A 25,225-nucleotide genomic window follows, 5' to 3' on the forward strand; every position below is an offset into this window, starting at 1 on the left:
CCTTGTCCTGCTGGATGTGTGATGAGTAGAGGAAGGAGAACAGGTCGGGTCAGCAGGAGGGGCCGTGCATCTGCTCCAAGTCAGGCTGGACCCAGGGAAGATGCTGGGGCTGATGGAGGAGGAACAGAGGCGGGCGAGGTGGAGAGAAGACAGGTGGATGGTCCTTTGGCAGCTCTCATTTCTTATATCCGAGAGCCCCTGAGGATGAGCCCCTCACCCACACCTGTGGGGTCCCTGGGCCATCTCAAGACAGGAGAGGAGGCCTTGGTGGGATCTGACTGTGATGAGGGCGGAGTCCAGCCCAGAGTAGAAATGAGTGAGTGACACACAACACATGCTGTCAATAATTCCCTAACTCGTGCAGGGAGCAGGTGCACGGCCCCTCCTTAGTCTCAGGAGTGCCTTGAGCCTGAGCCCACCAGGTGAGCACAGGAGGGGCCATGTGAGCGGCACCCACAGCTGGGGTGCTTCTCTCTAAAGGAGCACGTTTAGGGTGGACTCCAGCCTCATCACAGTCAGATCCCACCGAGGCTCCGTGCTCAGGGCACCTTGAGACTAAGAAGGGACCGTGCACCTGCTCCCTGCACGAGTTAGGGAATTAGTCATAGAGCGTGTCGTGTGTCACTCATTTCTACTCTGTGTTTTCTATACGCCTTTGTCCATTGTTGCCCTCTCCTTTACTAAAACTTTTAAAGCAATACTTCAATATACAAATGTATACTTTTTATTTCAATTATATGAACCTATTCTTTAAAAATATTTAATTCTACTTTGCCTTTCATTGGGCCTTGATTTAATTTATATATTCAATGTAGACATCCATTCTTCATTAACCTCAAGTCTTCCTCCCGTACGTATTAAAAATTGAGGTCTCCTTAATGAACTTCAGGAGTGTTTGGATGTTTCAAAGCACAGTGGCCCAAGGGAAACTGACCGGGGGGCTCCCTGTGGCTCGTGAAACCCGCGGGAGGTCAGCGGGAGCTGCAGTGCAGCTCAACCCTGGGCCTGGGTGGGTTCGTGTCCAATCTTGTCCAATCACTGGCTCATTCTAACATCTAACTAAACGTTTTTTATATGAAAAAGTGCTTTAAATTGTTAATTTAGATTTAAATTAGAAGGGGGCAATTTGGTAGTGAGTTAATATGAAATACAATGAATATACCCAAACCAGTAGCTTTCTCGTGGATACTTATCTCTTGTTTTAAAAAATGTAAAGAATCAAATACTTCACTTACACATTGTTAAAGGTGTTGAATAATTCTTTAAATTAGAATAAATATATATTTTTTTACTTTTTTTTGAGATGGACTTTTGCTCTTGTTGTCCAGTCTGGAGTGCAGTGGTGCGATCTCGGCTCACCGCAACCTCCGCTTTCCGGTTTCAAGCACTTCTCCTGCCTCAACCTCCCAAGTAGCTGGGATTACAGGCGCCCACCACCACACCTAGCTAATTTTTGTATTTTTAGTAGAGACGGGGTTTCACCATGTTGGCCAGGCTGGTCTTGAACTCCTGACCTCGTGATCCGCCAGCCTCAGCCTCCCAAAATGCTGGGATTACAGGCGTGAGCCACCGTGCCTGGCCTGAATTTACTTTTTTATATGTCTACCCAGGACACCCACCTCTCCTTGATGGGGAGGTTATATAAGTTATACATAACCTTATACAGAATTTGTTATATAAGTTACATCTGAATGTCTCTTCTCCTGTTCTGATTCTCAGGAGCAGCTGAGACCTTCAGCCCACCACAAACCAAGTCCGACTCCAAGGCCGGTGAGTGAGGAGATGCTCGCGGTGAAGACGCTGGGCGCAGAGGGTCAGGTCCTGTCAAGGGAACTGGGTGTCCTGGGTGGACATTTTAAAAAATTACATTCATTCCAATTTAAAGAATTCTTCACCACCTTTAACAATTTATAAGTGAAGTATTTCCTTTACATGTTTTAAAGAAGAGACAACTCTCCATGAGAAAGCTACTGCTTTGAGTATATTCATTGTATTTCATGCTCACTACTAAAGTGCCCTGTGCTAATTGCTTTTCAACGGATCTCCTCTAATTGACTAATGCAATGTGTGTAAACCATAAGACAATGGGAAATTTTACTTCTTTATTTCTAAATTATGTGCCAACACTTCTCACTTTAAATGTCAACATATATGTAACGACATCTTAAATACATAGCTGAAGTTTTACATGTATACATATTTACATGGGGTTATGTAAGATACATTTGAATATGTAAGTATATCCAAATTCATTTGATGTATATTCACGCATATGCTTAATATATTTGAAGTGATAGGTGTTTACATGTTTGTTCCTGGTCTAGATTCACACTTCATAAAAACAAATACTGATTCATGAACCTTGAGTGACACCACCATTTAATGTACATCTATTTGTACGTGTGTGAATGTGGTCACCTGCGTCGCATTCTAGGTGTTGCTGCCTATATGAGGAATTAGTTAACTAGAGATTAAACGGAAGATGAAACCCCGGCTGAACTGGCTGAGGCTGTGTGAAGAAGAAGAACCCCCAGAATTTCCCCCTTTTGTGCTTCTGACACTGGGGAGCCCCTGCGGACCAACCTCTCATGCGTGGAGCCTGGGTCCTCAGCTGGTGGATAAGTGAAACTCTCCTCTCAGGGGGAATTGGCTTATGTGCTCCTGTGTCCCTGGCTGCACAGACAGTGCGCGGGGCTCAGGGACTTCTTTTTTTTTTTTTGAGGCGGAGTCTCGCTCTGTCGCCCAGGCTGGAGTGCAGTGGCCGGATCTCAGCTCACTGCAAGCTCCGCCTCCCGGATTCACAGCATTTTCCTGCCTCAGCCTCCCGAGTAGCTGGGACTACAGGCGCCCACCACTTCGCCCGGCTAGGTTTTTTTGTACTTTTTTTTAGTAGAGACGGGGTTTCACCATGTTAGCCAGGATGGTCTCGATCTCCTGACCTCGTGATCCGCCCGCCTCGGCCTCCCAAAGTGCTGGGATTACAGGCTTGAGCCACGGCGCCCGGCCGATGACTTCTGTATTACCTTTCAGATTCTGAGCTCCCAGAGTGCAGGAAAATGCCCTCCCCAAAGGCCTCAGGAGCAACGTCTGGATTTGTAGGACACAGGAAGTCTGAAATAATTCAATAAGGAGACTGAAGGGAGTGCTGCTGCGGCAGAGGAAGGGTTTATCGAGGAACTCACTAGAACTCTTGTCAGGAGACATAGGGGAAGGTAAGAGTGAAGAGCCCCTGGGAGAGGCTGGCTCAGGGCTCTTCCCCTCTGTTTTCATTCTCAGGAGCAGCTGACACCCTCGGCCTGTCACAAAACAATTCAGACCCCAAGACTGGTGAGTGAGGAGATGCTCTCATTTACGGGGCCGGGCACAAGGGTGGGGTCCTGTCAAGGGTAAGGATGTGCTCTGGGTGGACATCCAGAGGTCCTGGGTGATGTTGATCTGTCCCGACCTCTGTGACCTCCTTGTCCACTATCCCCAGCCTCACACTCCCAGGATTACACAGTGGAGAATCTCATCCGCATGGGCATGGCGGGCTTAATCCTGGTGGTCCTCGGAATTCTGCTATTTAAGCCTCAGTACAGCCAGAGAAGCCTCCAAGATGCAGCCAGGAGGTGAACAGGAGAGAGAAGAATGCACCCTTCAGAGTGTTGGGGCCTTAGGAACAGATCTGATGATCCCAGGAGGTTCCAGGAGACAATTTAGGGCCAATGGTATCTGGACTGTCTGCCGATCATTTCCAGAAGGAGGAATCAGTGTTGGATTGCAGAGACATTTTCCGGCGTGATCTGGCAATATACAGCAGATAACATGTGATACCTTTCCTCTCTATTAATGTTGACTTCCCTTGGTTGGATCCCCTTCTTTTCCCACCCCCAGACATGAGGCTACATCCCACACGGCAGCGTTGGGTCCACAGCTCTGCACACCTGCGTGCTCTGGTCCATGGCGCGTAACACAGTCTTCTTTATTCCTCATTGCCACACTCCCTGGTGTGCTTTATTGAGCCTCCATCTCTTCAGTTCAGAGTTCCAAACACACTTCAGTAACTAAATCAATGGGGAAGTATTGGATTTCCACCAGGAAAAGATAAATCCACCCTGATGCCCTGACACCCTCTCTGAACCCTGTGAGCCCTTCCCTCCTTCTCAGATGCTACCTGTGCAGCTTCTCCTCAGATCATTGTGTCACCATCACTGCCATCCTGTTCCACACATTGTCATCACCCTACACCCAGTCAGCAGCCACTCCCCATTCCTTCTTCCCTCCAGCACCTGCTAACCACGAGTGTGCTTTCTGTCTCTATGGGTTTGCCTATTCTTGCTGAAAACTTTTCAATCTGCCTATGATCTGTGAGCCCCTCACTTCGAGATTTCCTGCCTTTCCAGGCAGAACCAAAGTACCCCATGTCAAAAGCAATGATAGGCATTTGCAGTGCGTTCGTGATCCACGAAAGGAAAATCACAGAAGTAGGATAGAAATCCAGCTGCAGACAAGACCTCAGGTCAATGAATCTTGTCAAGCAGTTGAACTGTTTCTTTCTACTCACCTAGGACAGTCAGACAGAAGTATGCAAAATGACTGGGGCTGATTCTTTTCTGAATTGTCCCAAAACAGCAAGAGGACTTGGGTCCTAGCACTAAAGAGTTCAACATGTCTAGGTCAAAGACCGCTGTTGTGTTGGAAGGATGTAAAACCCTGCTGCACAGGACAGAATGTTTGGAGGGAGGATCCTGAGAAACACGAGGGATCAAATAGTCCTGAACTTTCTAGGGCAAAGGGAGCAGCCATTTGCCATCTACCATGTAAAATAATGAAATCTTATCATTCACCCTCTACTGTCTAGAATAAAGAAATCTTATCGTTTGCCAACTACCCTCTAGAACAAAGAAATCTCTCCCCTGCCCAACAGCACGTGGGTGCACATGCATCTCGCCATGCCATAGCTGCTGGTGTGAGTTCACCCACTCACCGAATGACCCCGAGCACTGGGACTGCTGTCAGAGCATTCGTGGGTGCAGAGATTGCCTGTCCAGTGCCCACCAGCTCATTAACCTCCCTGTGCCAACACTGCCACTGGTGTGCACACACACAGGGAGACCAGAGGATCCACCCCCACTGCAAGCAGCTGCTGCCACCAGCGTGGAAGTGCACACAGAGGGTGTACACAGTCCTGTGAGGCCAGAGCCCCACCACCGTGCTAACACCACTACCAGTGCAAATGCTCATACGAACACCTGCGGGGCTCCTGCCCACCCCACCCAGCCTTGCTGACACCACTGCATTGAACACCAACACGGAGGCCAGCACCCCTGCACCCACCAGCAGCCCCCTGCAGCCAACAAATGTGTACGTCCCAGAGGAAAAGACATCATCACATCAGAAACACACTTGCATACATATGTTTATTGCAGCAAAATTCATAATTGCAAAGATGTGGAATCGACCTAAGTGCCCATCAGCTGATGAGTGAATGTGGTACATACACACAAGAAAATACTATTCAGCCATTGAAGAAAATGAAATAATGTCTTTTGCAGCAACCTGGATGAAGCGGGGGGCCATGACACTAAGTGAACTAACTCAGCAATGGAAAACCAAATACCGTATGCTCTCACTTACAAGTGGGAGCTAAGTTATGGGTAATCAAAGACATATAAAGGGGTATAATGAACATTGGAGACCCAGAAGGGAGAAAGGGGGTGGAGAGTGAGTAATAAAATACTACATACCAAATACAATGTATACTACTAGGGCAACGGGTGCCCTAAAACCTCAGGCTTCACCACTGTACAATTCATTCATACAACTAGAAACCACTTGTACCCCAAAAGCTATTGAAATAAAATACATTTTTTAGAAAAAACTATAATACAAAGCTACAGTAACCAAAACATTATGGTACTGGTACAAAAACAGACACATAGACCAATGAAACAGAATAAAGCCACACACCTACCATCATCATCTGATATTAAACAAAGTCAACAAAAATAGGCAATGGGGAAAAGACTCCCTATTTGAAAAATAATCCTGTGATAACTGGCTAGCCATATGCAAAAGAATGAAACTGGACAGACCCCTACATATCACCATATACAAAAATTAAAGCAAGACAGATTAAATATATATATATTTTTTTTTTTTTTTTTTTTTTGAGACAGAGTCTCGCTCTGTCGCCCAGACTGGAGTGCAGTGACGCAATCTCGGCTCACTGTAAACTCTGCCTCCCGGGTTCCCGCCATTCTCCTGCCTCAGTCTCCCGAGTAGCTGGGACTACAGGCACCCGCCACCGCATCTGGCTACTTTTTTTTTGTATTTTTAGTAGAGATGGGGTTTCACCATGTTAGCCAGGATGGTCTCGATCTCTTGACCTTGTGATCTGCCCCCTTCAGCCTCCCAAAGTGCTGGGATTACAGGCGTGAGCCACCAAGCCCGGCCTAGATTAAATTTTTTTTTTTTTTTTTTTTTTTTTTTTTTGAGACGGAGTCTTGCTCTGTCGCCCAGGCTGGAGTGCAGTGGCCAGATCTCAGCTCACTGCAAGCTCCGCCTCCCGGGTTCCCGCCATTCTCCTGCCTCAGCCTCCCGAGTAGCTGGGACCACAGGCGCCGCCACCTCGCCCGGCTAATTTTTTGTGTTTTTAGTAGAGACGGGGTTTCGCCGTGTTAGCCAGGATGGTCTCGATCTCCTGACCTTGTGATCCGCCCGTCTCGGACTCCCAAAGTGCTGGGATTACAGGCTTGAGCCACCACGCCCGGTCTAGATTAAATATTTTAATGTAAGATCTCAACCTATAAGAATCCTAGAAGAAAACATGGTGGAAACCCCATTTCTACTAAAAATACAAAAAAAAAAAAAAAAAAAAAAAGCCTGGCATGGCGACAGGCACCTGTAATCCCAGCTACTTGGGAGGCTGAGGCAGGAGAACTGCTTGAACCTGGGGGGCAAAGGTTGCAGTGAGCCGAGATCGCACCACTGCACTGCAGCCTTGGCAGCAGAGCCAGACTCCGTCTCAAAGAAAAATAAATAAATAAATAAATAGGAAACATCTTCCTTGATACAGGCAAAGTGTTTACAGCTAAGTCCTCAAAAGCAATTAAACAAAAACAAAAATTCATGAGTGGGACCTCATTAACCTACAGAGCCAGCGAAGGTCTAATACTCAGAATCTGCAAGCAACTTACACTAATCAGCAAGCACAAAACAAACAGCCCCGTTAAAAAGTGGGCAAAGGACATGAACAGACACTTTTCCAAAGAAGACACACATATGTCCAAAAAGCGTAGGAAAAAATCTTCAATATGACTCATCCTTAGGGAGATGCAAATTAAAACCACAAGGAGATAACCACGCCACTCAGAACAGCTATTAGTAAAAAGTCAAAAAATAACAGATGCTGGTAAGGCTGCAAAGAAAATGGAGCAAGTGTTGGTGAGAACGTAAATTAGTTCAGCCACTGTGGACAGCAGTTGGGAGATTTCTCAAAGAACTAAGAGGTGAACTACCATTCAGCCTAGCAAACCCATTGATAGGTATATGCCCAAAGGGAAAAGAAATTATTCTACCAAAAAGATAGATGCACCTATATGTTCATTGCAGCACCATTCACAATAACAAAGATGTGGAATAAACCCAGGTGTCCATTAACAATGGACTGGATATATGCACCATAGAATGCTACACAGCAATCCAAAAGGAAATCATGCGCTTTGCAGCAGCATGGATGGAGCTAGAGGTCATTAGCCTAAGTGATGTAACGTGGAAACAGAAAGTCAAACATAGCACGTTGTCACTCATAAACAGGAGCTAAACATTGGGCACACGTGTGCATAGATAAGTGTCTGTTCATGTCCTTTGCACACTTGTTAATGGGGCTGTTAGTTTGTTGCTTGCTGATTTGTGTAAGTTGCTTCTAGATTCTGAATATTAGGCCTTCACTGGATCTGTAGGTTAATGAGGTCCCACTCATCAATTTTTGTTTTTGTTTAATTGCTTTCAAAGACTTAGCTGTAAACACTTTGCCAATGCCTGTAACAACAGGATGTTTCCTGTGATTTTTTTTTTCTTTGAGACAGTCTGGTTCTGGCACTGGAGACACTTAGAGTGGGGAGAGAGGGAGGAGGGCAAGGGCTGAAAAACTGTCTGTTGGGTGCTATGCTCACTACCTGGGTTTACGGATTCATTTGTTCTCCAAACCTCAGCATCGCGTAATCTACCTTCCTAACAAACTTGCGTTATGTGCCCCCACATTCTAAAATAAAAGTTGAAAATAATAATATGGAACTAAAAATTAATAGGCATGCATCTTAGCAATATAAACTCAAGTACAGAATGGAAGAGGCCCAAGTGTTAGAGATTTTGAAATTTAAAACAACTATAAATGTGATTGTATATATGGGCATGTAGGGACAACTGGGCTTCATCTGTAAGAACTACTGGTGGAAAGTGGGGACTCCTTACTGGCCTGAGAGGAAAGAGACAGCCCTGAGTCTTGGTGTCTGAGGAGAAAAAGTATGTGTTTCTGTGCCATTCTTGGTCCGAAAAAGGTGTTATAAAGAAGAATCTTGGTTCCCTTTCTCTTTTCTTAGGCCAGATAATTGTAATAGTAACTATACATGTGTATATACATGTGTATATATGTATATATTTGTCTTTATAAAAGCTCACATCTCCCAAGTATCACACAAAACCCTTTTTGTCTTTTTTTTTCCCACACCCATGGAGAAGTACAAACAGGATGTGATACTCTAATATCACTCAGTGTTCTAAAATAAGTAGGTTGCAATTTCCCATGAAGTGAAACTATTCCTAGTTCACACTGAGAAAGTACCAGATTCAGTTTCTCATAGGACCAACAATTGTCTGAACCAAGGGAAATTACAAAAGGTCTGGTCTTATATTTTTCTCCAGCTACCTGTGATGATCTGTAAGAGTTTGTGGTTGCAGGTAAAAACATATATCACTCAGGAGGGCATGGTGGTTCACACCTGTAATCCCAGCACTTTGGGAGGCAGAGGCCAGCAAATTATATGAAGTCTGGAGTTCAAGACCAGCCTGGCCAACGTGGTGAAATCCCGTTTCTACTAACAATACAAAAATTAGCTGGGCATGGTGGCAAGCAACTGTAACCCCAGCTACTCGGGAGGCTGAGGCAGGACAATTGCTTGGACCTGGGAAGCAGGAGGTTGTAGTGAGGCAAGACTGCCCCATTGCACTCCCAGCCTGGGCGACAGCATGAGACTCTGTCTCAAAAAACAAAAAAAAAGTATGTCACTCAAACTGACACCTTCATGGATCTTAGAACCTTGGTCATGTTCCCATGAGAATTCCATTCATTCCATTCAAGAAGATCTAACTTTCCTAAATATCTATGCATCCAACACAGCAGCACCCAGATTCATAAAAGAAATTTGTAAAGAGCTTCAAAGAGACTTAGACTCCCGCGCGCAAATAGTGGGAGACTTTAATACCCCACTTACAATATTAGACAGATCCTGAAGACAGAAAATTGACTAAGATACTCAGGACCTGAGCACAGCACTGGATCAAACGGGCATGATAGACATCTACAGAACTCTCCACGTCCCCAAACCAGAATTTACATTCTTCTCATCACCACATGGCACATGCTCTAAATTCAGTCACATGATTGGAAGCAAAACACTCCTCAGCAAATTCAGTTTGTGACAACTGAAGTCGGCACAAACCACCCTCTGACCACAGCATAATCAAATTAGAAATTGAGACTCACTCAAAATCATACGATTACATGGAAGTTAAAAAACCTGCTCCTGAATCATATGAATTATATCAGGGTAAATAATGCAATTAAGGCAGAAATCAAGAAGGTATTACAAACGAATGAGAGCAAAGATACAACATACCAGAATCTCTGGGACACAGCTAAGGGAGTGCTAAGAGGAAAATGCATAGCACTAAATGTCCACGTCGCATTAGTTGTGATGACCTAACATCATAACTAAAAGAACTAGAGAATGAAGAGCAAACAAACCCCAAAGCTAGTAGAATACAAGAAAGAACCAAAATCTGAGCTGAACTGAAGGAGACTGGCACACAAAAAAAATCATTCAAAAGATCAACAAATCCAAGAGCTGCTTTTTTTGAAAAAATTAATAAAATAGACTGCTAGCTAGACTAATTTTTTAAAAAAGAGAAGATTTGAATAAATACAATCACAAATGACATGAGGAATATTACCATTGATCCCAGAGAAATACAAACAACCATCAGAGAATATAATATAAATTAGCTAGATTAATTTTTAATAAAAGAGAAGATTTGAATAAATACAATCACAAATGACATGGGGAATATTACCATTGATCCCAGAGAAATACAAACAACCATCAGAGAATATAATGAACACCTGTATGCACATAAACTAGAAAATCTAAAAGAAATGGGTAAATTCCCAGACACATGCACCCCCCCAAGACTGAACCAGGAAGAAATTGAATTCTTGAATGGACCAATAATGAGCCTGAAATTGGTTCAACATACACAAATCAAAAAACAGATTCATCACATAAACAGAGCTAAAACAAAAAAAAACCACATGATTATATCAATGATGCAGAAAAGGCTTCTGATAAAATTTAACATCACTTCTTGTTCAAAACTCTAATTAAACTAGTATGGAAGGTACATACTTCAAAATAATAAGAGCCATTTATGACAAACCCACAGCCAACATCATGCTGAATGGGCAAAAGCTGGAAGCAATCCACTTGAAAACTGGCACAAGAATGCCCTCTCTCACCACTGCTATTCAACAGTATTGGAAATACTAGGCAGGGCAATCAGGCAAGAGAAAAAAATAAGGTGTATTCCAATAGGAAGAGAGGAAGTCAAACTATCTTTGTCTGCTGATGACATGATCCTATATCTAGAAAACATCATAGTCTCAACCCAAAAGCTTCTTAAGCTGGTAAACAACATCAGCAAAGACTCAAGATACAAAATAAATGTGCAAAAATCACTAGCATTTATATACCAATAACAGTCAAGTTGAGAGCCAAATCAGGAATGCAATCCCATTTACAGTTTACACACACACACACACACACACACACACACACACACACACACACACACAAAACCTAGGAATATAGTTAACTAGGAAGGTGAAAAATTTCTTGAAGGAGAACTATAAAACACTGCTCAAAAAATTAGAGATGACACAAACAAATGGAAAAACATTCCATGATCATGAATAGGAAGAATAAACATCTTAAAAATGGGCATACTGCTCAGAGCCATTTGTAGATTCAGTACTATTTGTATTAAGCTATCATTGAGATTCTTCACAGAACTAGAAAAACCATATGGAACCAAAAATTTAAAATTTAAAAATTCATATGGAACCTAAAAAGAGCCCAAACAGTCAAGGCAAGCCTAAGCAAAAACAAAAACAGAAAACCAAAGCTGGAGGCATTATGTTACCTGACTTCAAACTCTACTACAGGGCTACAGTAACCAAAACAGCATGGTACTGGTACAAAAACAAACACATAGACCAATGGAACAGAATAGAAAACCCAGAAATAGTACCACACACCTACAACTATCTGATCTTTATGAAACCTGTCAAAAACAAGCAATGGGGAAAGGATTCCCTATTCAACACATGGTGCTGGGATAACTGACTAGCCATATGGAGACAATTGAAACTGGACCTCTTCCTTACACCATATATAAAAAAATTAACTTGAGATGGATTGATTGATGGATGTAAAACCTAAAACTATAAAAACCTGGAAGACAACCTAGACAATACATTCAGGACACAGGCATGGGCAAAGATTTTATGACTAAAATGCCAAAAGAAATGGCAACAAAAGCAAAAATTGACAAATGAGATCTAATTAAACCAAAGGGTTTCTGCACTGCAAAAGAAACTGTAAACAGAGTAAACTGACAATCTACAGACTGGGAGAAAGTTTTTGCAAACTATGCATCTAATAAAGGTCTACTCTCCAATATCTTTAAGGAACTTAGACAAATTTACAAGAAGAAAACAAACAACCATTAAAATGTGGGCAAAGGACATGAACAGACGCTTTTCAAAAGAAGACATACATGTGGTCAACAATCATATTAAAAAAGCTCAACATCACTGATCACGAGAGAAACGCACATCAAAACCACAATGAGATATCTTCTGACGCCTGTCAGAAGGGCTATTATTAAAAAGTCAAGGGACACATGTTCTCAGGACCTCCTGAGGGCTGGTTCCTCATATTTGGCTCAGAATAAATCTCTTTTAATGTATTACAGAGTTTGACTCTTTTTGTCCACAATAATTTGGTGCCTGAACACGTGAGGTCTCAGATAAGACTCAGGACTCCAAAGGAGTTGTCTCAACCTGGAGCTATGGTACCAGCAGGGGTCCACTGAAAGCCTCCAGGATTTTGAGCTTCTTCTCTGCTGGAAGTGGTAAGTCCTCCTGAGCCCCGATCTCCCTTTGGTTGACGACCCTTTATTTATTCTGAGCTACTATTTCTTTTTCTTTCTAGGAAGTTGTTGTTTAAGGATCCTACTTCTAGTTGGGAGATACATTCTAAAGGGTCTTCTCCATTGCTTTTCTCCCCAAATTAATCTCGATTTGGCTTGCCTGTTCACATTTGCATGAGGAACTGAACTGTTGTTTTCATAGGGAAATGACCGACTGTGTTTCCTCAGCTTAAAAAAGAAAGGGCATTTTGCTCCTCCCAGCCAAAATGTGGGAAGTGATGAGGAGGGCTTGTGGGAGTGTCTGGGGAGGTGGACCCCACCGTGATGTGAGAGGCCTACAGGGAACCCACAGCAAAATTAGTATTAACAAGGTTTGTCCAGGAAGCACAGATGGGAGTTGGTCACTCCGCATTTTGAGCACTCCTGGAGGTGTTTAGACCTTCGGAGAGAAAAACTTACACACATGAAAGGGAAGAAATGACTAAGTGGTGAGACCCTGTGGAGTCCCACCCACAACCAGCACACTGTGGCCCACTGCACAAACCCCTAGGCCACAGCTCACTTCCTCCTTTAACAAAAGGAGAAGAGAGGAGAGGAGAGGACGGGAGGGAAGAGGAGAAGAGAGGGGGAAGAGAAGAGAAAAGAAAAAAGAAAAGAAAAGAAAAAGTGGGAAACAAATAATCTAAGAATGAGGAGAAAACAAGAAGAATGACACCCTTGTGGGCACTCCATTGGTTTTATGGCGCCTCTACTTGCTGGAGTTTGTGTAAAACAAAAATATTATGGTCTTTGTGCACATTTACATCAAGGTAAGAGAGCCCTAATGACGGCTTGCAAACTATAGAGTTCCTAAGTTCTCTCTTTCTCTATTTTCTTTTCTGCTTGCTTTACATCTGCTGTTACTTTTCTACTGAGATAAAAACCACTGTCCAGATCCAAATTTTTTTTGCAAATTGGTAAATTTATATTAATATCTCATGGCTAGAGTTTTGAAGTAAAAGCTACAGGATGTCTGTGTGTGTGTGTGTGGCGGGGGGGGGGGGGGGTGTGTTTAAAAGCCTTTATGACAGATTTCTATAATCTTATGTTTAATTAGCAATGAATCCATTTTAATGTCCCTCTAACACACCAGACTTCTTCCTCTGTACTTTGAGATGTAAGTTTTGCTATCTGATTTTTTCATCTAAAAATTGTTTCCTGTAATATGGAAATTTAGGGCTATTTAGCTGATAACTGCCTGGGGTAAGGAAACAGGTTATGAAGAGTTTGAAAGGGTTGGGTGCGGTGGCTTACACCTGTATTCCCAGCACTTTGGGAAGCTGAGGTAGGTGTCAGGAGTTCAAGACCAGCCTGGCCAACATGGTGAATCCCTGTCTCTACTAAAAATGTAAAACTTAGCCAGGCAGTAGTGGCACACTCCTGTAATCCCAGCTACTTGGGAGACTGAGACAGGAGAATCGCTTGAGCATGGGAGATGGAGGTTGCAGTGAGCCGAGATCATGCCACTGCACTCCAGTCTGGGTGACAGAGTGAGACCTTGCCTCAAAAAAAAAAAAAAAAAAAAAAGAGTTTGAAAGTTTGAGATAGAAAAAAAAAGAGGATTTTTGAATCTATAAGATGTACTTCTATCAGCATGCCTAATGCATCCATGTATCTGTGTGTGGTGTACATTATGTTTCACTACTAAAAATATACAAAAGAGCTCTAATTAATTGGCTTAAAGAAGATACAAGTGCTTAAATCAAATACTTTATCAGAACAAAATGCTTCTTCAAGTTCACCTGACTTAAGTAAAATCTTTAATAAATAAGCTGGCTTTAAAACTATTGGTAAAATAAGATTAGAAATGTCTTAAGAATTGTTAGCATTTTTGTTTGCATTTATTGCACAAGTGGTTTTGGGCTTATCCCTGCAGAATAGTATGAGATTTGCCACAAGGGTTATAAAACTACAAACCTGGCTGGGCATGGTGGCTCACGCCTGTAATCCCAGCACTTTGGGAGGCCGAGGTCGGTGGATCACCTGAGGTTGGGAGTTCAAGAGCAGCCTTACACATACAAAACAAAATTATAAACCCAGCCCAAAACAGAATGATCTTTGCTTGTATAATTTTTAATAAAGAAGCCATGTAATATTGTTGGTTATGTGAAAACAGCTAACTATTGAGATATTAGTTAAAAAAATACCCTTATATTTAACCATAAGTTCCCTTACTTAAGTAAACACCTGAAATTCATAGTTTATAACATTGGTTAACAGGGAATTAACTTGAAGTGATGACTGTCACAGTGTTCATAAATAATCTAGGTAAACTATTAAATAAATTTATCAAGTAAATGCAATGGAATAAATGCTTATAAACAAACTTGTCATGTAATTTAGAATCTAAAGTTATATTAAATAATAGATATTAATTGACTAGCTGGATAATTTATAATTTAAAAATTATAGGAAAACATTTTTTAAGAAACAATTCTTATTAAGAGATAAATATCTGTGTCTAATTCAGAGCTTACTTAAAAGTCATGTATAAAACAAGATAAATGGAACCAGGAAAGAAGAGAGATGTAAAGAAAGTTATAAATATAAAGAGGAATTTTGGTAAAAAAAGATGAAAAGGAAAGTAATTTTACACAAGAAAGTGTCTTATGTAGTGAATTTTTGTCCTGAAATAAAATAACTGATAGTTCAAGAAAGAGGGATATTTAGAACAAAACAGGCAGTTTAAGCATGATGTAAATGGTCTCTGTAAGTCACAATAAGGTTAGTAAAAACAGGACTTTTTTTAAAAAGAAAGGTTGTATAATATAGTTGATTATGATTAAGAAATAAATTATAATAGTCATTCTACAGATGGGTCTTTGATATTTAAAAAACACACACTGATACAAAACTAAATAATTGGTTGAAACAAGGTTTTACTAAAATATTAACTTATTCTTAATGCAGAAAGTTTTTAATTTTAAAATTCTGTAATCTGTCTTTTTGAAATTCTTCTGATGAATATATCAAAGTTTGGCTGTTTCTCTTTTGAAAGGCCTTGGATGATAGCTCTCTCCCTCGCCTTGTGTTGGCTTCTGTAACTTTTATTAATTATCTAAAGTAAGAGAGGAATTTTTGTCTAAAAACAGAAAAATGAAATATCTTTTAGACCTGCTCTTTTTATTCTGTATGCCTGTTATATCTCTATCTTCAGATGTGTTATCTGGATGTGATATTTGACTACCAAACTACATGAAAAAACTCATCAGTTGTCTTTTTTTTTAAAAAAAGTAAGTGCTTATCAGATTGGCAGAGGCTAACTCAGATGCCTTTGAATTCACATAACTTTAATATTTAGTAAAATTAATTTGGTAAATTTAATCTTAAAACTCTCGAGTAATTTGCAATCTTACAACTATGTTATGTTAAACCTCATTTTTTTTTCACTTGAAATTTGGGTTACTAAATTAAAATAGTAAGAGCATAAAATGTTTTTGGTGAAGTTTATAAAACACAAGGATATGGATTTTGCCAAAAAAAAGTAGGTTTTTTCTAGTTAGGAAACTATTTAAGAGTTGCTTTAAAATAAAGGAAAAATTACACAGATAAAAGTAAATAAGAAGAACAATTTAGCGAGGACAACAAAAGTTAACTCTGAGACCTGTGATTACCGAGAAGATACTTGATATGGAGGAAGGGCAAAAACATGTAACTATTAAAACCAGAGGGTATAATGCAAAGGAATTGTTCCACTTTTTAGATTATTATCAGTTTCTTTTAAAAAAAAATCTACGTAGTAGATTGTAAAAAATAACCACTTTAAGGGCCAAATTCTTAATTTTAAATGTTTCAGAATTTAAGAACTTGTTTGGGTTGATGCAGGACCCGTAGATCTCTATTAAGCAATCACTAATGAGTATATGTGATCCAAATGCACAGGAGGTTATTCTGGAGAGAACAACCAGCTTAGTGGACCAGACAGCACCACTAAAAGGTCTGTTGGCCCTGAGAAGGGGACTAGCCAACTCTCCCTATAAAACACCAAGTGCAGCACCCAGATGAAGCAGTGAATGTGCTTTGTATGCGAGCCATGTGGCATCTGTGTATATTTTCGTACTAGTAAATGCTGTTTTAGTTACTATGGCCTTACAGTATAATTGAAATCAGGTAATGTGATGCCTCCTGGTTTGTTCTTTTTACAGAGAATTGTTTTAGCTCTTCAGGCTGGTTTTTGGTTCCAAACGAATTTAAAAATTGCTTTCTCTGTAATTCTGTTAAAGAAATGAGATTTGTAATCTGATAGGAATTGTGTTGAATCTGTAGCATGCTTTGGGCAATATGGTCATTTTAACAATATTGATTCTTCCCATTTGTGAGCAAGGAATATTTTTCTGTTTGGTTGTGTTGCCTACAGTTCCTTTCATCAGCATTTTGTCATTCTCTGTGTAGAGGTGTTTCACCTCCTTTGTTAAATATACTCCTCAGTGTGTGTTTGTGTTTGTGTGTTCTTAATTTGGTTCTCAGCTTGAATGGTATTGATGTATAGAAAGGCTACTGATTTTTGTAGCTTGATTTTGTATCCAGAGACTTTACTGAAGTCACTTATCAAGTCTACGAGTCTTCTGGAAGAATCTTCAGGGTTTTCTTGGTATATGATCGTGTCATCAGCACACACAGATAATTTCACTTTCTGTTTTCCAATGTGGATGCACTTTCTTTCTGTTGCCTGATTGCTCTGGCTAGGACTTCCAGTACTCTGTTGAATAGGAGTGGTGAGAGTGGACATCCTTGTCTTGTTCCATTTCTTGGGAAAATGCTTTCATTTCTCCCCATTCAATTTGATATTGGCTGTGGGTTTGTCATATAAGGCTCTTATTATTTTGGGGTATGTTTCTTTCATGCCTAGTCTGTTGAGGGATTTTATCATGAAGGGATATTGGACTTTACTGAATGCTTTATCTGCATCTATTGAGATGATCGTATGCTTTTTGTTCTTAGTTCACGTTTATGTCATGAGTCACCTTTATTGACTTTGCATATATTGAACCATGCTTTCATCTCTGGAATCAAGTCAACTTGATCATGATATATTATGTTTTTTATACACTGTTAGATTCCATTTGCTAGTATTTTCTTGAGGATTTTTGTACCTATGTTCCTCAGGTTTCTTGGCCTGTAGTTTTATTTTTCTGTTGGGTCCTTGTCTGATTTTGCTGTCAGGGTGATACTGGTTTCATAGAATGAGCTAGGAAAGAATCCCACCACCTTGATTTTTTGGAAACTTTCAGTAGGATTGGCACAAGCTCTTCTTTGTATATATGGCAAATTTCAACTGTGAATCCATCTGTTCCTGCGCTTTCTTGCTGGAAGATGTTTATACTGATTCTTTTCTGTTACTTGTTACTGGTCTGTTTAGGGTTTCTATTTTTTTGCCTGTGCGATCTTGGGAAGTCGTATATGTCTAGGAATTCATCCATTTCTCTAGGTTTTCTAGTTTATGTGCATAAAGCTGTTCAAAGTAGTCTCTGATGATCGTTTGTATTTCTGTGGTGTTGGTTGTACTGTTAACTTGATCATTTCTGATTGTGCTTATTTAAATTTCCTTTTTTTGGTTCGTGTAGTTAGCCTCTGTCAGTTTTATTTATACTTTCAAAAAACCAACAGTTGATTCTTTGTAATGTTTTTGTCTCAGTCTCATTCTTTATCTGTTTTGTCTGAGTTTCCATTATTTTCAGCGTCCATCGCTAGAGAGCTACTGCGATCCTTTGGTGGTGCCACAATATTCAGATTTTTCACGGCGTCAGGATCCTTGCACGGATTCCTTCTCATCTGGAGAGGCTGCCACTTACTCTCTTTGAATTTATTTTCATCTGGATGGGATTTCTTTTGCGCATTTTCCCCCCGGCCCCGCGGGGAGCGTGACTGCAGAGCATGCTGGGAAGAGTCTTTTGGCTTTTTCCCATAGCCTTGGGCGCTTCTGCAGCATGGTTTGTGTTGGGCTGTTCAGTTCAAATCGCAGGCCGGGAGCTGGTGCTTAAGGGTAAGAGCCACCCTCAGCACAAGCAGGTGCATATGGACCTGGCGTGTTTCCTGTGAGGTGCTGTCTGTCATTTCAGGGGAAGGGCTGGACCGTGGAGTGTCTGGAGCCCGGAGCTTCCTGTTCTAACGGGGTGAGAGAACACAGCGGGGCAGAGCTGGAACCCCTGGCTTGCCCCCGAATATCCTAATGATGGGTGCAGGCACCAGTCCTGATGGACGTGGCTGGGGCAGCGCCTGGTGAAATGCCCTGAGGTCTCTGCTGGGGATAAAGGAGCTACATCCGCTTCCAGTCCCATAGGGAGGAACATTGTCTGTTTCCCTATCACACCCCTGCTCCAGGGCTCGTGAGTCTCAGTTCAGACACACACTGTTGTCTCTCCCCAGGCCACGGTGTGGCTGGGAGCCGTGGGAAACACCTGCCTTGCCATTCTCTGCAGACATGGTTCCAAGGCAGAGCCTCCTCCCTCAGCCCAGTGCAGACCCTGAGCGGCTGTCTGTTGTCCGATGTGGCAGCTGCTTCATGTAGGTGGGATGTGGGGGGTTCTGTGTCTCTGGATGGGAGAGTAGACGTCAGTTGTGGTGGTGTTACCGGCTGGGTGGGCCCGACCTCAGGCCCTGGGGTGACTGGTCAGGTGCCAGCAGGGTAGGAAAGGGCAGGCAGTTCCCGCATTGCAGGCCCCTAGGTGGCCGGCTGGGCAGTGTGTGCGAGTCCTGAAGGGGCTCGATTGGATTTCGGCTCTTCCAGGCTTCAGGTGCTGGCTGTGATGGGGAGGGCTGAGCTGGTCCCCAGGTCACAGGCAGAATTCTCAGGCGGGGCAGGCAGAAGGCTCAGGTGTTGGAACTCGGGGGCAGATCACAGGCCTATGGGGACTGGGCTCTCAGAAGGGCTGGAGGCTGCAGCTGAAATGGCCAGGTGGGGGCAGGATGGCTGTGCTGTGGGCCTGTCACTAGGGAGGGCAGGGCCCCTTGGCTGGGGCACTGGAGACTGGCAGCTGTGGGGCACAGGGTCTGCTCACACTGCCCTCCTGAAGAAGTGGCACTCGGTTTTGCTGTTGGGGACACGCAAAAGTGTCAGGCCTCCCCACACCCTCCCTATGCCTGGGGTAGCCTAGGGGCAGAGGCAGAGGTGGCAGTGACTGCAAAGGGCTTGTCAGGGGCCTCTGAGCATTGGGCTTTCAGAGGGCACCAAGCCAGAGCCACGGTGTTCAGGTGGGGGTAGGAAGGGTGCACTGGGGCCCTGCAGCTGGCAAGCCCCATTAGCAGGATGGAAGCCCCATTTAGCAGGACACAACAGAGGCGGGGAGCTGTGTGGTGCTCAGCTTGGCTGTTCCTGTGCCCCAGCTGTCATATTGATTCTGGGGCCCACGGAGGTGCCTGGCCTCCTCCCTCCCTGCTAAGGCAGTGGCAGCTGGACCCAGGCTGCTCAGGGATCAGAAGCCTGTGGGATTCCACGTGGGCTCCAGAGGCACCTCTGCACCATCTCCAGGAACTCCCTGTGTGCCTCTGCAGGCCAAGGGGGGTCAGGGGCTCTCCTGGGACCAGAATTGTAAAGGGCCAAGGCAGGGGTATGGATCCCAGGGGCCTCATACCCACTCACCCACCCAGCCTCTCACCCTTTCCCTTTGTTAAGGAGCCTCTCATCACTCACCCCTTCCCCGTGTTAAGAGCCTCTCCTGGCTCCCACCTTTTCTCTTCTCTTCTCTCCGTGTCCTCATGGTTCTCAGGTGAACCCCAGCGTCCTCTTGGAAGATCCACTTGACCTGTTGGTATTTACTCGCCATTTTGGGTCCTCTTGGTGAGTAGGCAGACTCCAGCCCTTTCCATTCAGCCAACTGGAACCTCAACCCCCAGTCATTTTCTTGTCACTTTTTACTCTTGGGAAATCCAGTCCCAATGTGCTCGTCTTTCCTTTGAGAATAGTTTTTATTTTCTCCAGTAATTTTAAAATTACTTTTAATCTATTCTAGGTAGCTTTTACTCTATCATAGTTAAGACATTAATTTTATTTATTAATTTGTTTCCGGTAAACTCATGTTCTTTCTTCATTTCTATAAAAATGTCAACCATTTTCTTTGCAAGTATTTACTGACTAACATACTCATTTCCTTCATTCTGAAAGTGTGACACATAGAGAGATATCTGTTTCCTCTCCATTCTGTTTCTTGTGCGCATTAATTATGTTTTCTATTTTATTCATTTCTAGTTTTTCTCTGATGACTAATGAAAAATTTAACTGATATTCCACACCAATACAATGTTCATCATTTCAGCTCTGTCTTGTCCTTGATGCAATTATTTCTAAATGTGCTGATATGATTTACTATTTTTCACATCACAATAGCTTCCTAATTCGTTTCTATAGTTGCCTGTTTTTTCTGTAATGGGCACTTTGATTTTTATTTCTCTTGGGTGGGGTTTTCTCTTATACACGTGATCTTCTATACAGTTTCTCCCAGGGCTCACTCAGGAATGAAAGCTGAGGAGGAGCATTGCTGTAGCCGCTTCTACCCTGCAGTGTCCATGCTTCCAAGCTTAGTATCAGCTCTGTGTTGTGCCCCGCATGGTGGGGCCCATGTGAGTCTCACACTCATGTGCGAGAGATGCCCGGTCCAGCAATGATAAAGTGAGTCTGTGTCATGCCCATCCGGGAAAGTGGCTTAGTGCTGAGTGTGGCTGGGGTCACTGAGCGGAGCTATCCCAGGGTCTGTCCACAAATACAGAAGAGGGGGAAACACAGTCTCTCTAGGGTCCCATGGTTTCCTACACTTTTTGCTTTGTTCTGAGAGAGAGACAAAGTGCCATGACTGCTCTGTGGGTTGGACAGATGCCTGTTTCCACCTGCAGGCTGGAACCCAAGCGGAGGTCTTGAATATTCCCAGGTACTGATAAAGCACTTTAGGTTGTTTCTAGAAAACACTGAAAAAATTAACCCTTTTGCTAATTATTGTAGAAACAAGCCCTCTCCTCAACCAAATTCCTGAAACTCTCAGGTTAAACTTTGTAACCCACTCCCTTCACTGCAGACACCCAATAGGAAAGTCACAGGTGCAAGGATGAGATGACCTTGGTCAAACTCATACCCCATAGGGCCAGAAAGGCCTGAAGGAGAGAAGGCTCATGCTTCCAGGTCTCAGATGAGAACTGTTTCTAAGGACTTTTAAAAAAACCCCACAAGAAACTCTTTCATGCCCTTCACCCATCTCCTGCTTTGACAAGGTTTATCACTAGCTATTCTTTAGGATGTCAGGAATTCAGGTAAGATGCTCTCGAGAGAACATTTTCCCAGCAACAACATCTCCTGCAGTGGACCGACAGCAGCTCTGGCTCTGAACCTCTGGAACCAGAGAACTCTGTTTCTAAGCAGCTCTGTCAGCCTCTCCTTTGTTGCTGAGAAGAACCTCCTTTACCTCTCTATGTACTGAGAGCTCTCTCTAAGGTGTTTTTCCTCTACTCTTATACCAATCATCAACGATCATCAACACAGAAGACTTGTAGGATCAGATGTGTGGGTTTTTTTTCCCCAAACCCAGTAGCCCGGCTACAGGTGCCCGCCACCCTCGCCCGGCTGTTTTTTGTATTTTTAGTAGACATCAGCTACAGGCGTGAGCCACCGCGCCCGGCCATGTGGGTTTTTTTTCCCAAACCCAGGAGCTGGGATGTCTAAGTCAGTTCTGACGCTGTCTACCCAGAGACAGTCCGAGATCCCACAGATTGAAGGCTCAGTCCCCAAGACTGCCCTCCATACCATTGCCAAGTCCAGACTTCCAACCGACTTCAAGTTGGGGATCCCATGACCCCCTCTTTGGGTTTAATTTGCTGTAGCAGCTCACAGAACTCAGGGAGACATGGACATTTCCTGGTTGAATACAAAGCACACTGCAGAGGACACAGATAAAGAGACACATAGGAGGAGGCATGGGGGAAGGGGCACGGGACTTCCATGCCCTCCCTGGGTGCCACCCTCCAGGAACCACTGCATGCTCACCCCTCCAGAAACTCACGAAACCCAGTCCTCTTGGGCTTTTATGGAAGCTTCATGATGTCAGCATTTCCTCCCACAAGGAACAGGGTGAGACCGTCTTCTGGGAGGGTCTTAAGATCCACCATCAGAAAGGCAGGGAACATTAGATTCTTGCCTTGAGCAGGTAAAGGAAGGGCAGGAGGAGGTCAGAGGCCTCCCCTGAGGCCCAACACAGCCAATGTTATAACAAAAGAGTGTAACAAGGGCTATGGGAGTTACAAGCAAGGAACCGCGGATGAAAACCGGTATATATCCCAATATCACACTTCCCTCTCTGGACGCACTGTGTCTTGCCATGCCATGCACTCCAGATTGTAATCCTTGCTTCTCATTCCCAAATACACTCAAAATCCTGGTGACCCTGGAGCAAGGCAACCTTGAGTTCCTGGAGTCTCTTATATACACACTTTTTCAACCAAACAGGGATCAAACTATGGCATTTGTGAGAAGCAAGACCTGCGTGTATGAACAGCAAACTTTTCCTATATGCAGGTCAAGCAGAGACAACATCGAGGCTGGAGTACGGGCAGATTTGGGTACATGTAGAGGGTACTGAAACGAATTGCCTGTGTATCCCAAAAAACAACTGTACTGAGAGATCATATTCTCTAGGGTTTTTTGTTTGTTTGTTTGGTTGGTTGGTTGGTTGGTTAAAGCTTTGTGTAGAACACCCAGTGCCTCCTTGTCCATCTCAGGAACATACTTCTATGTGGAAGCACATCCTTGAGATGCACAAGCAGACACTGGGCAAGGAGACAAGGACGCCCCACTCTATGGAAGTCCCCCTAATAAATGCTCTATGGACACCCTGGTGTTCAGTGCTTCTTTCTTTGGAATCCCAGCAGCTCTATCACTGGACGGTTGGGTGCACTCCCTTGAGGTGACTCCCCTGGGTTGCTTGGGGTCCACTTCAGCCTCCTGTGTGGCTGGAGGACGCAGCCTCCCACCTTCATCTGGAGCCCTGAGCCCCGCTCTGTCATTGCAGATCGTGAGGTTCCTCTCCCGGCTGCACTCAGTGGCGGAAACCTCCACTCCAATGACCCCTCGATGGTCCTGCCACCCTGTGGCATCTCATCTCTGGCCTCTGTTCTTTCTTGTGGATCTGTCTACCCTTGGGAACTTCCACACCTCTTTTTCTGCTCATGACCTTGATTCTCTGGGTATTTCAGAAATGCCTGATGTACACTTCTCCATTAGGGTCTAGGGCGACATCATGAGTGGACGCATCAACCATCCAACACCAAGATCCTCTCATGTCCCAGACACCTCAGATCTTACCTTGGTCTGGAAATGAAGCACAAATGAGCCCCTCCCAATGTCCCAGGCACCACTGACCCCACAACCACGGTGGCGAGTGGGATTTGTGAAAACAGTTTACAAAGGAAAAGACTGAGGCTCAGAGATGGTTCACTACCGCCCGAGGTCACGTAGGCAGCGGATGATAACCGGTCATTGAATAAATATCAGCTCCCTCCCCCACTCCCCAAATCAAAGCTCAAACATAAGTCATTGTTCCAGAAATGCTGAGCAGGAATTGAGGTGCAGAGGGACGGCCAAGGGCACAGGGGCACTAAAGAGGAAGGAAAGACTCAGAGGTTTGTTCCCAGCTGGGTGGGGCTGGACGCTGTAGCAAAAAAAGTTTTAAAAAGGGGAAGTTGAGACAGGGACTATTTGGTTGAAAGAAAATTCACAATCCAGTGCCAAGAAAGAAGTCAACTTTTCTTCCCCTATTTCCCTGCATTTCTCCTCTGTGCTCACTGCCACACGCAGCTCAGCCTGGACGGCACAGCGAGATGTGAGATGCGTCTCTGCTGATCTGAGTCTGCCTGCAGCATGGACCTGTGTCTTCCCTGAAGCATCTCCAGGGCTGGAGAGATAACTGGCAAGGTAACGACCCCACAACCTTGTGCTGATGGATGGCTGAAGGAGGGAGGGAGACTTTGTGGGAGACTGTGAAGGGGAAGCCTCTGCTACCCTCATCTGGAAGGGCAGACACAGGAAGCACCAGTTCTATTTGCCGCTACATCCCGGCTCTCAGTGAGACGAGGATAAACCAGACAGACAGTGGCTGGGGGTCAGGAAAGACCCCATTACAGTCTGAAATGTCTGCAGAGGGCCCGGTGCCTGCCCCAACCTCAGACCTAAAGGAATGACAGCCAGGTTCCTGGGGAGGGCAGTTCCACTTCCTGTGTGGCTGCAGATGACAAAACCCCATGACAAGAAGGACCCAGCCTCCGAGTATCCACACCTGTGTGTCTCTGTCCTGCCAGCACCAAGAGACCCTGTGTGTCTCTGTCCTGCCAGCACCAAGGGCTCATCCATCCGCAGAGCAGGACAGTGGGAGGAGAAGCCATGACCCCCATCCTCATGGTCCTGATCTGTCTCGGTGAGATTTGAAGTGGGAGGGGAGATTCTAACCTAGGAGGGGCCTCACCCCACAGCCAAACGCTGGTGCATAAGGAGACCCCAGGGGCTCACAAAGATCCCAGGGAGGGGAGGACCTGCTCAGGCTTCAGGGGCAAATCTCTCACAGGGAACTCTCTTCCAGGGCTGAGTCTGGGCTCCAGGACCCGCGTGCAGGCAGGTGAGTCTGTCCCCAGATGTCCCAGTTCCCTCCTCCTCCCTGGGGACAAGGCGCCTCCTCCGTGCAGCTGGGGACGGGGAATAGCAGATCTGGGCTGACTGATGGGGGCGTGTGGAGGGTCCTGCAGCCAA

The 25,225-nt window shown here is 44.1% G+C and overlaps 1 protein-coding gene and 1 long non-coding RNA gene across 10 annotated transcripts in view; both read left to right on the top strand.

The window, feature by feature from the left end:
- The window catches only part of LOC126943198 (leukocyte immunoglobulin-like receptor subfamily A member 2), a 75,325-nt gene that overhangs the window by 13,776 nt on the left and 36,324 nt on the right, over nt 1–25,225 (top strand). For 2 of the 8 annotated variants that reach the window (XM_050771702.1, XM_050771701.1), the window contains exons 8-10: nt 1,720–1,770; nt 3,277–3,327; nt 3,476–4,869. The exons of 2 other annotated variants lie outside the window; for them this stretch is intronic. In XM_050771702.1, the coding sequence (XP_050627659.1) occupies nt 1,720–1,770; nt 3,277–3,327; nt 3,476–3,612 (239 nt within the window). In that variant the 3' untranslated portion in view covers nt 3,613–4,869. Of the gene's footprint in view, nt 1–1,719; nt 2,196–3,276; nt 3,328–3,475; nt 4,870–24,781; nt 24,897–25,058; nt 25,095–25,225 lie in introns of those variants that run through there. 4 more of the 8 variants (XM_050771710.1, XM_050771711.1, XM_050771703.1 and 1 more) reach the window with 3 other exon arrangements.
- LOC126943275 (uncharacterized) lies at nt 12,731–24,794 on the top strand. Of its 2 annotated transcripts, none has more exons than XR_007721720.1 (3): nt 12,731–13,277; nt 24,281–24,397; nt 24,711–24,794. It is a non-coding gene; the product is annotated as an uncharacterized LOC126943275 (long non-coding RNA). The 2 variants fall into 2 exon arrangements; XR_007721721.1 differs by having other exon boundaries at nt 24,623–24,716.

Source organism: Macaca thibetana, chromosome 19, assembly GCF_024542745.1.
Source record: "Macaca thibetana thibetana isolate TM-01 chromosome 19, ASM2454274v1, whole genome shotgun sequence".
Taxonomy (NCBI): domain Eukaryota; kingdom Metazoa; phylum Chordata; class Mammalia; order Primates; family Cercopithecidae; genus Macaca; species Macaca thibetana.